The 11334-nt window shown below is 40.8% G+C and overlaps 1 protein-coding gene and 1 non-coding gene across 10 annotated transcripts in view; one reads left to right on the top strand and one right to left on the bottom strand.

The window, feature by feature from the left end:
* The window catches only part of EOGT (EGF domain specific O-linked N-acetylglucosamine transferase), a 48087-nt gene that overhangs the window by 1910 nt on the left and 34843 nt on the right, over nucleotides 1-11334 (top strand). For 6 of the 9 annotated variants that reach the window (XR_004528598.2, XR_004528599.2, XR_012323889.1 and 3 more), the window contains exons 2-6: nucleotides 2308-2531; nucleotides 3929-4029; nucleotides 4635-4743; nucleotides 6789-6883; nucleotides 7242-7346. Coding sequence is in view for 6 of the 9 variants with exons in the window: in XM_033865269.2 (XP_033721160.2) it covers nucleotides 2308-2531; nucleotides 3929-4029; nucleotides 4635-4743; nucleotides 6789-6883; nucleotides 7242-7346 (634 nt within the window). In the remaining 3 variants the exon portion in view is untranslated. Of the gene's footprint in view, nucleotides 1-54; nucleotides 258-371; nucleotides 428-2307; nucleotides 2532-3928; nucleotides 4030-4634; nucleotides 4744-6788; nucleotides 6884-7241; nucleotides 7347-11334 lie in introns of those variants that run through there. The other 3 variants (XM_019947573.3, XM_019947574.2, XM_019947575.3) reach the window with 2 other exon arrangements.
* On the bottom strand, nucleotides 1190-1262 carry TRNAG-GCC (transfer RNA glycine (anticodon GCC)). Its single transcript has one exon. It is a non-coding gene; the product is annotated as a tRNA-Gly (tRNA).

Genomic DNA, 11334 nt, shown 5'->3' with positions numbered 1-11334 from the left:
CCAGGCAGATTGTTTTCTCCGAGGAATGTTTTATCTGCTGAGTGTCCTGTTGGCCTGTACCAGTTGGTGCCTGTAGAAAGTGGGTCATCTCCTTCCTGCTCGCTGTTAGAATCTGTTCTGTTAAGTTGCTGTCTTGAGGGTTATGACCTGCAACCTTCCTTTTAGCAGTATGTATTTGTTAAGGCCAGGAAAGGGCACCTGAGCCAGGCCTTCTGCTTAAGGCGTGTCTCACTACATGCCAGTCCCTCTGCTTACAGGTATATCTTGTTAAATTATCTTCTCTCTTAATATTTCCTTTAATTCAAAATATCATCTGGATGTGAAAGTCTATTTTAACATCCTTTTAAGGTAATATGTTTCATTTCTGACAGATTTTAGATATCTGAAACATCACAACAGCTTCTTGGTGGTTCTCAGGATTAAAGAGGTAAATATTTTCATTATAATTAGAGTCACTGTTGCTATTAATATGTATTTTTAAATTTTGTGAAATTGCTATCAACTCACGATTGGATAGAAGTCCCAACTAAAAATATTAATTCAGGTGAGCTTTATAACAAATAACAATATACTCCTTTTAGGGTTGCCTAAAAGAGCCACTGTATTTCCCACTCCAGAGGGGAAAGGGATTTCTTCTTCATGTCCCAACTGTTTAGTTATGATTACTTGGCCTTGGGACTTGAGGCCTGATTGAACATAGCAGTCTATTACTAAAGGCTCCATCTTCATCGCCCATAGTCAGTGAAGACTGATTTTGAACGCTGGGTTTTCCAGTGTGCTCCAGTGACAGCAGACCCTGCTGGGGAGCTGCTCATGTGTACCAGGGCTCTATCATCTGGTGGGAAGACCACTTAAAAAAAAATAGAGCAAAGAAACCACTAAAGTGAACCCAAAATGGCACGACTATTATCTGTGAAATATAAGCGAAATCTAGTCTAAGAGATTTAATCCTTCTAGGGTGAGTTAGAAATGCAGTAAGGTCCGTGACCATCATCTCTTTTCACAATACTAAGGCGTGGCAGGGAGAGTTTAAGGGCACAGCCCTGAGGCAGACTAAGAAAACTCACTCCTGGAGTTTTCTTAGTTTTAGTCTTAGTTGTTAATAACGTAGATGTTATTTTTTTTTTTAATATTTGTTTATTTATTTATTTGGCTGTGCTGGGTCTTAGTCGCGGCATGTGAGATCTAGTTCCGTGACCAGGGATCGAACCTGGGCCCCCTGCATTGGCAGCACAGAGTCTTAGCCACTGGACCACCAGGGAAGTCCCCATAGATGCTATTATACCCCCTAGAATGTAGCTCCACGAGGGCTGAGGAGTTTAGTTTTCAACTGTACGTTCCTTGCTGCATCCTGGTACTTAGAAAAGTAGCATATTCTCACATACTGCAGTGATTGTTAGTTTTTATTCAGCAGGCACACACTTGCTTGGAACCATTGTACTTCCTTTCTTCTCTCTTCCTGGCATGTTTTCACTGCTTCTCATCTGGCAGGTCTCAGCTCAAACGTTACTTAGCAACCCCCACCCCATCCCATGTAGCTTTAAACATTTATTTAATAAACACTTAACATAGCATTTAACGTGCCAGGTACATCTAGACATGTTACCAATATTTAACTCACAACAGCCCTATGGGGAAGGGTTATTCTGATTTCCATTTTACAGATGGAAATGCTGAGGCACAGAAAGATTAAATAACTTGCTCAAGGTCAAACAGCTTAGGCTGCAGCCACACTCAAACCTCAGTGGACTAGCTTCAAAGTCTATATGCTTAACCAGCGTACTGTGTTGTGTATCACGTTACCTTACTTACTCAGACAGGGTCCTGTCAAGGTCCTCCTCCCATCTTTGCAAATAAAGTTTTATTAGAGCACAGCCCCCCTTTCCTCTAGCATAGCTATGGCTGCTTTCCTGATAAAGGCCCTGTTGAGGAGTTGTCTCAAACACTGCCTGGCCTGCAAAGCCAAAAATATTTACTACCTGGCCCTTTCCAGAAAAAGTTTGCCAGCCCTCGGTTTATTTGATTCACAGCCTTTGTCATCATCTGAAGTTATTTATTTGATTGTTTATGTCTACTCCACTAGCTTGTAAGCTCCGTGAGAGCAGGGGTCCTTCCTGCTTTGTTCACCTCTGTATACCCAGCTCCCAACACAGTGCCTGGCAAATAACAAGTGCACAATCAATATTTGTAGAGTAAAGGAACATTATTCAGTGAAATAGCGAAGTTCACTGCAATTGTGCTTAGCCCTTGAGCCTTTGGCTTTGAAAGGATATGTCTTAATGAGGATGTTGTCAATTTGACCTTTAGGTTTGGAGGTTGCTATGTTCATGCTGCTTGTCTTTGGAGCATTGCTTCATGAAGTTCCCCTGAGTGGCCAAGACGAGGTTCCTCCCCAGGCTGATGGCATTCTGGGTGCTCCTCTGTTCAACTATGCCAGCCTCCGCCTGCCAGAAGAGCATATTCCCTTCTTTTTGCACAATAATAGGCATATTGCCATGGTCTGTAAGAAAGACTCGCATTGTCCTTATAAGGTAAATACTATTCTCTCCTTGTATATTTTTAAAAGGAAGCAATTTAGGCTGGTTCACTAGTTCCTCATTGTAACTTGAACCTGAAAGTAGACTTCAGTCTCTTGGTTGTAACTGTGGGTCAGTCAGTGTCTGTATTTCATCTAATGCTTCTTAGTGACTCAACTTTGCTAAGAATTATGTCCCACTCACAAAGGTGAGATTTTAAATCTAAATCACTAGTGAAATAAATAGGCAGCCTGTACTATTTGTATACTCTGTAAATGAAGTGAATTAGATTTGATGCAGAAAAGAATATCTAGTTAAAAGTAACTGGAGAATTTCACACCTCTCCTTCATCTGCACTTCAGAGGATCTCTCAGCACTTCATTTTGGTAATAACACCTCCACCTCTGTCTCCAAGTAATGAAGACTATTACTGCAGCCTTCCTTCTGTTTTAGTTGTTGGAAAGGTTTCAGATTGGAGCCCATTCAGACATCTCAGAGGCCTCAGAGATCAAAGCAGGGCATTGTGAGCCATTTCCTTTCCCATGGTGCTGGCACAGGAAGCATGCGGAGAGGCAGGGCTGGGAATCAGATCAGGACTGCTCCTGGGGCCTCGCAGAACAGCATCCTAAGCTTCCTGGCCGGCAGCAGCTGCTGTATCCCGCAAGGGCTGCAGAGCTGTGACATCTTCCGGGATCTCTGCTGATCTCGATTGATGAGTAAAGCTGCTGGTCCCTTCGGTTTAGTTGTGATTCTTCTGGTGATAGAAATTCCAATTTTTGTGACTCTCTAGGGACTGATTTTAGGATCAGTTTCCTCACTGATTTCATTAAGCTACTTCAAGAAACTCCAATTCAGGGGAGGAGGTTAGGGGAGGGATGGAGTGGGAGGTTGGGGTCAGCAGATGTAAGCTTTTATATATAGAATGGATACATAAGGTCTTACTGTAGAGCAGAGAACTATATTCAGTATCCTATGGTAAATCATGATGGAAAAGAATAAATAAAAAAAAGGATGTGGGTGTATATATATATATATATATATGTATAATTGAATCACTTTGCTGTATGGCAGTAATTAACACAACATTGTAAATCAACTATATTTCATTTAAAAATTAATTAAGTTAAAAAAACGGCAATTCAAATGATCTGTGGTAGTCTAGCTAAAACCCGGATTTTTGGTGGGAGGACAGGCCTGGTGGGGGAGGGGTTGGTGATTAAGGATAATTGTTGTTAAGAAACTTGAGACTGCTTTTTTTAGAATTTACTTATTTCTATTACATGAATAAGTATTATAAAACATGAAGGTGAAAGTTCTATAAAAATGTGTTTTCCTCATGGAAAAAAATCTGAGTCCTCTCTAAATGTCAGAAGAAGGTAGACAAGTCTAAACATATACCTCTTATGTTCCAGAAACACTTAGAAAATTTAAAGTACTGCTGGGGTTATGAGAAATCCTGCAGACCAGAGTTCAGGTTTAGTTACCCTGTTTGCACCTACGTGGATATGGGATGGTAAGTTTCTGGATGGAATACCTCTTCCCCTGTACTCTGTCTACTTTCTCTGCAGTGTATGCTGAGGCTCCAATCCCCAGCTAGACTCTTTTGGTATTAGATAGTAATTCCTTTAGATATTAATTTGCTTACACAGTCATGAGTTCAACTTGACTGTCTCCCACTGGGACAGGAATAGCTCTCATTTCCTCTGCCAGAGAGAGAAAACAGTATGGATCACAGAAAATAATTTCCCCCAGCATATGCTAAGAAGATAAATGGATGGTTTCTCTTGGTTCTGGAGAAGAGAGTTAAGTATAATCAGTATTTCCAACACACGCAAGGTTCACGGGGTAAAGAAAATACAGTAATTAACAGTTCATTGTCTTCAGTTCCAGATGATCCTAACTTCATACCTTTCCGTTTTGTATTTTTATTATAAGGGAGTAAGTCTATAAATAACTTATTTTGCTTACATCATGTGGTGAGGGATAGATTTTTAAATTATGATAGTTTACTTAAAAAAAATAATGACTGACTTCTAGCAATTTAACACTTAGAAAGAAAATTTAAGGTCCAGAAAAAGTAAAAAGATGAATATCACAGAATTTTTTGTTTTCTAACAGGACGGACACTCTTGAATCAGCCCAGGAAATATTCTGGAAGCAAGCTGACTTTGGGTATTCCGGAGAGCGGCTGGAGGAACTCCACGTGCTCTGCCAGCCGAAGGGAATGGTGGGTGTTTAACCCCTTCATAAACGAGTGTGTTTATTCAGAAACACCCGTAGTATTTATTTATTCATTTATTTATTGAAGCATAGTTGATGTACAATATTATATAAGTTACAGATATACAATATAGTGATTCACATTCACACTTTTTTTTTTTTTTTTTTTGCTGTATGCGGGCCTCTCACTGTTGTGGCCTCTCCCGTTGCAGAGCACAGGCTCCGGACGCGCAGGCTAGCGGCCATGGCTCACGGGCCCAGCCGCTCCGCGGCACGTGGGATCTTCCCGGACCTGGGCACGAACCCATGTCCCCTGCATCAGCAGGTGGACTCTCAACCACTGTGCCACCAGGGAAGCCCACACAGTCACACTTTTAAAAGTTATATTCCATTTTTAGTTATTATAAAATATTGGCTATATTCCCTGTGTTGTACAAGATATCCTTATAGCTTATTTTATACGTAATAATTTGTATCTCTTAATCCCCTACACTCATAGTGGTTAGATCATAATATAAAGACAAGATAGATGGCACTATGAAAGGAATCCCTCCCTCTCTGGTCCAGTGGCATCGGTAATACCTGCCCTGCCTATCTGCTATAGTGTTTGTGAGAATCAAGCCAGCAAACATACAGAAAAGCGTTTTGCAAGCTGCAAAGTGCTAACAAACACAGCATGGTGAGGGTGTATCACGTGTCCCAAACTACTTGCAAGGGCATTTATAAAGATGTAATTTATCAACCTATCTTCTTTAGTATATGTTGGGGGGAATAATTCTAAACCCAGAAATATTTTAATTGCCTCAAACTATGACTATCTGATATGTTTGAAAGGAGGACATGGCTTCCAACTGCTTTCAAAACTGAATAGATGCTGTATAGTGCTTTTGGAGGGTGTCACGTGAAAGAACTTCAAGCGATTCTAGCAAGGTGGCTGAACCGGAAGATGGAGGCAAGGCATTAACCTGCACTGCTGAGGGGTGTCTTTAACAGATGACGTTTTACACTTTGTTTGGAGTTTAGCTGTTCATGTGGAAAGGGCAGGGAAGGGCCCCACCTCCACCTCACACACCTCTTCCAAGGCGGTTTGCAGAATGCTTTCCTCACCAAGATCTGCCTTGTTAGGTTTTGTGCTATGGGTATGACTCCTTAGCAACTCCAGATTCCAAAACACCATTCAAGGACTTCCCTGGTGGCACAGTGGTTAAGAATCCGCCTGCCAATGCAGGGGAAATGGGTTCAAACCCTGGTCCGGGAAGATCCCACATTGCCACGGAGCAACTAAGCCCGTGCACCACAACTACTGAACCTGTGCTGTAGAGCCCGCGAGCCACAACTACTGAAGTCTGTGCACCTAGAGCCCGCGCTCCTTAATGGAAGAGGCCACCGCAATGAGAAGCCTGCGCACTGCAACGAAGAGTAGCCCCTGCTCACCACAACGAGAGAAAGCCTGCGCAGGAACGAAGACCCAATGCAGCCCAAAATAAAAATAAATAAAATTGTAAAAACAAACAAAAACTCCTTTACCTCAGTGAGTTAGAAAACATGGCTCTCACGCTGCCGTGGAGACAGAGACTCTCACAGGTTTTAAGGTTTGCAGAAAGTACCTCTGATTCAAATTGGCAAACTGCCCTTCCTGCCTTGCATTTTAATGACTCTGACGGGTGCATTCTTCCTTGTTTCCTTTGGCTGGTCTTTGGAAGATGCTTTTTGACATAGCTGTGGGGTTAGTGAGGGTTCTGAGTGCATTATTTTTTTTCCAGGAGGGTGAAATGAACCACAAATACAACTGCTGACTCTCTAAAGTTTGAAGGTGATAGAACATTTAAGGGTGTGTCGTAGTAACCTAAAAGTGTGCAAATTGGTAAAAGTATGCTTGGCCAGTGTCTGCCGGGGAAAACAGAAGTGGTCATCGGGAAGCACTTTTCATCACATTGTGTGGTTGGAACCTGAAGGCAACATGCTGTCAGCATGATGTCAGACAAGTACGGTCTGTCCTGGAATTGTTAATAATCGCAGTTATTTTTTTCTTATTTCTCAACCTTATTTCAGAATGACTCAAGTCTAGTGTGTTCCCGTTACCTTCAGTACTGCAGAGCGACCAATCTCTACCTTGATTTAAGAAACATCAAGAGAAACCACGACAGGTACTTCAGTGGGAGATGTTAAGATCTAAGGGAAATCCTGAAATATTTGCAGTTTCAGGATTTGCAAGCCTTGGATTTGCTTCCTAATAATATGGTGATGAGGTTGGGGAATGGGGGAGGGGATGAATGACCCACATTGGTCATAATGAGTTGATCATTATGAAACTGGGTGATGGGTACATTAGATTCCTTATACCATTTTGCTACTTTTTTGTATGTTTGAAATATTCTATTATAAAGAGTTAACTTCTAATGAAAAACTGATTTTGGAAATTGGCAAACCACTTTAGTTACAACCCACGTGTCAGAGTCATGAAAAAATTTTCCAAGCTCAACTTAATTTTTTGTTGTACACCAGATTTAAGGAAGATTTTTTCCAGAGCGGGGAAATTGGAGGACACTGTAAACTTGACATTCGTATGTTGATGTCTCAAGGCCAGCGCAAAAGCCCTTTGCAGTCTTGGTAAGATTTTGTTTTTGGAAAATATGTTTCTGAAATATTTGTCTTTATTATTGGTACTTGCAGATTTTGGTAGGGATTCTCACATGGAAAATGTTACTCTATTTGTAGATAATTTTGGCCTGAGCTTCTGGGGAGTGGTGGCTACAGAGTGAATCATCAGTTGTATCCGAATTAAATATATATTTATAAAATATTCGGAAGTATGATGTAGTACTTACTATTTGCTAATGAAAGAAAAAAGTTCAAAACTGAATTTTTTTAACTCATAATTTCTGCATGTGTTTTGGGGAACATTTTTAAAAAATATACATTTATTGAAGTACATACCAAGCATATAGAGAAATATACAGTTTGGATTATGAAAAAGTGAACCCACTTGAGTAACTCTTACCTGGGTCAAAAATAGACCATCATCCACCCAGGCTCCCTTCCAGACACAACCTCCATCCTCCTTTCCAAAGGTAAACACTACCCTGACTTTAAGCACCTTTGAGAAGCTTTTTGAACTTTATGTAAAGATTGGAGAACACATTTTGATTTAAAACATTTTGAATACTAAACTAGTTCTGTCAAGAAATTTACCATCTTTAGATATTAAAGAGTTAGGGTACTTTAAAAGCTTTTTATTTTAAGATAACTTGAGATTTGTAGACATTTAAAAATAGTTTAAAGATGGTACAAGAAGTTTAAAAATAGTACAAGGAGTTTCCATTGTATCCTTACCCCAGCTTCCTCTAATGATAACATCTTACATAACCATAGCACAATGATGCAAACCAGGAAATTGACATTGGTACAATATTATTAACTAACCACATTTGGATTTCATCAATGGTTACATGCATTCTTTATTTTTTAGGGGAATGTATAGCTCTATAAAATTTATATCATATGCTTAGGTACATGTAACCACTATTACAATCATGCTACAGAACTGTTCTGTCATCCTAGAAATTGTCATGCTCCCCTTTACAGTCACACAGGACACTCATATAATGTTCATTTTTTTCTTTTTATTGAGGTATTGTTGATGTACAATATTATATAAGTTTCAGGTATGTAAAGTAGGGATTCACAGTTTTTAAAGGTTATACTCCATTCATAGGTACTATAAAATATTGGCTGTATTCCCTCTGTTGTACAATATATCCTTGTACCTTATTTATTTTATACCTAATTGTTTGAACCTCTTAGGCTGTATTCCCTCTGTTGTACAATATATCCTTGTAGCTTGTTTATTTTATACCTAATTGTTTGAACCTCTTAATCCCCTACCCCTGTCTTGCCCCTCCGCAATTCCCTCTCCCCATTGGTAACTGCTGCACCAGTTTACATTCCCGACAACGGTGTATGAGGGTTCCCTTTGCTCCACATCCTTGCCAACATTTGTTATTTGTGTTTTTTTGGTGATAGCTATTCTGACAGGTGTGGTTTTGATTTGCATTTCCCTAATGATTAGCGATGTTGAGCATCTTTTCATGTGCCTGTTGGCTCTCTGCATGTCTTCTTTGGAAAAATGTGTACTCAGTTCTTTTGCCCGTCTTTTAATGGAGTTGTTTGTTTTTTTGATGTTGAATTGTATGAGCTCTTTACATATTTTGGATATTAACCTCTTATCTGCCATATCATTTGCAAATATAGTCTCCCATTCTGTAGGTTGTCTTTTCATTTCGTCAACTGTTTCCTTTGCTTACAACTACTTTTAAGTTTACTTAGGTCCTGGGACTTCCCTGGTAATTCAGTGGTTAAGACTCCATGCTTCCACTGCAGGGGACACGGGTTTGATTCCTGGTCAGGGAACTAAGTTCCCACATGCCGCACCACTTGGAGTGGCCAAAAAAAAAAAAAAAAAGTTTACTTAGGTCTTATTTGTTTATTTTTGCTTTTATTTCCTTTGCTTTAGGAAACAGATCAAAAAAAATATTGCTATGATTTATGTCAAAGAGAGTTCATTTTTGAGGTCAAACATTCATGCTAGGACTTCCCTGGTGGCGCAGTGGTTGGGAGTCCACCTGCCGATGCAGGGGACACGGGTTCGAGCCCCGGTCCAGGAAGATCCCACATGCCGCAGAGCGGCTGGGCCCGTGAGCCATGGCCGCTGAGCCTGCGCGTCCAGAGCCTGTGCTCCGCAACGGGAGAGGCCACAACAGTGAAAGGCCTGCGTACCGCAAAAAACAAAACAAAACAAATACAAAACAAAACAAAAAAAATTCATGCTAAGTAAACCATTCAAGATAACAGTCTATCATTTTACTCTCTGCAAAGCAGGATCTTACTTGACTTAACAGACTTTTGCAGTAGGAGTTCCTGTTTTCTCATGGGCATTTTGATTCCTAGCACACTTTGATATCTGAGATCCAAAATAAATGTTTGATATTTGCTTCCCGCTACCTTTTGATATCATGATAGTTCCCTAGGGTGTATTTGTATTAGTTATTGCTATATAATAAATTACTCAGACATTTAGCAGCTTAAAACGATAAACATTTATTATCTCATGAAGTTTCTGATAGCCAGGATTTGGAGGCAGCTTAGCTGGGTGGCTCTGGCCAGGGTCTCCGAGGAGGCTGCAGTCAAGCTGTTGACCAGGGCTGTGGCCCTCTCTAGGCTCAGCCGGGCCTGCAGAATCTGCTTCCTAAGCTCGCATGTCATCTGTGGGTTTTCTTGTCTGGCTGTTGGCCAGAGGTGTCATTTCTTTACCATATGCGCCTCTCCGTAGGGCTACTGACAGCATGGCAACCAGCTTCCCCAAGAGCATGTTGTCTGAGAAAGAGAGAGAGCGAGAGGGAAAAAGAGAGAGAGAGAGAGCACAAGCATGTCCCAAGATGGAGGCCTCGATCTTTGTATATCCTAATCTAGGAAGTGACCACCATCACTTCTGCCATATTCTGCTCATTAGAAGTGAATCGCTAGGGCTGCCCTGGTGGCACAGTGGTTAAGAATCCGCCTGCCAATACAGGGGACATAGGTTCAAGCCCTGGTCTGGGAAGATGCCACATGCCGCGGAGCAACTAAGCCCGTGCGCCGCAACTACTGAGCCTGCACTCTAGAGTTCGCGAGCCACAACTACTGAGCCCACGAGCCACGACTACTGAAGCCCGCGCGCCTAGAGCCTGTGCTCTGCAACAAGAGAAGCCACCACAATGAGAAGCCTGTGCACCGCAACAGAGAGTAGCCCCCACTCGCCACAACTAGAGAAAGCCCATGAGCAGCAGCAACAAAGACCCAGTGCAGCCAAAAATAAATAAATTAAAAAAAAAAAAAAAAGAAGTGAATCACTAAGTCCAACTCACCCTCCAGGGGAGGATATTCATCTCTACCTTCTGAAGGAAGAAGTATCACAGAATTTGTAGACCTGATTTTGAAGCCACTACAATAAATATTTCAGCATTATGTGTGTTTTAAAAGGCTCTATTTGATATTTATCTTACCTCAGACATGGTCTCAAAGATGAAGAGTTACAGCAATCTTTAGGTTAACTTGTGATTGTCTTCTTTTGTATGAAAGAAAATTGTACCAAGTGGCTTCCAAAGTTGTTTTCCGAGAAACAGACTTTCCTTTCCTCTGGGAAGCATAGCTGTCTGCTGTTTTTTTCTAGGCACTTGGTAATTCTAGGAATGCCATGTTTCTCAGAATCCAAGCAAGTTCTCTGGGTCAGTGTTACTTCTGAGCCTCGTCAGACTGCAAGAAACCTTTTTAAATCTTCCCACTTTACTGGTAGATTTTTTGGTCAACTCTATGTGTAAATTTTTTCTTTGTCAGCAAAGTTCCCAGTTGGTCTTGCACATTAGGCTGAAATTTAAAATCATTTTTGCTTTTAGTCTCAACATTAAGATTGATATCAAGTTGCATAAATGTTAGTAAGTTTGAGAAGTTCCACATGTCTTTATAAGAGTGTTTTCTAGAAATAAAATCTGCTTAATGAAAAGATCCTAAGTTACAAGGTTTCAGTAGGACGTCCAGGAGGATCCCTTTGAAAGTATCTCTT

This window comes from Tursiops truncatus, chromosome 10 (genome assembly GCF_011762595.2).
Source record: "Tursiops truncatus isolate mTurTru1 chromosome 10, mTurTru1.mat.Y, whole genome shotgun sequence".
In the NCBI taxonomy this organism is placed as follows: Eukaryota; Metazoa; Chordata; class Mammalia; order Artiodactyla; family Delphinidae; genus Tursiops; species Tursiops truncatus.
This window is presented reverse-complemented; position numbering and strand designations above follow the sequence as displayed.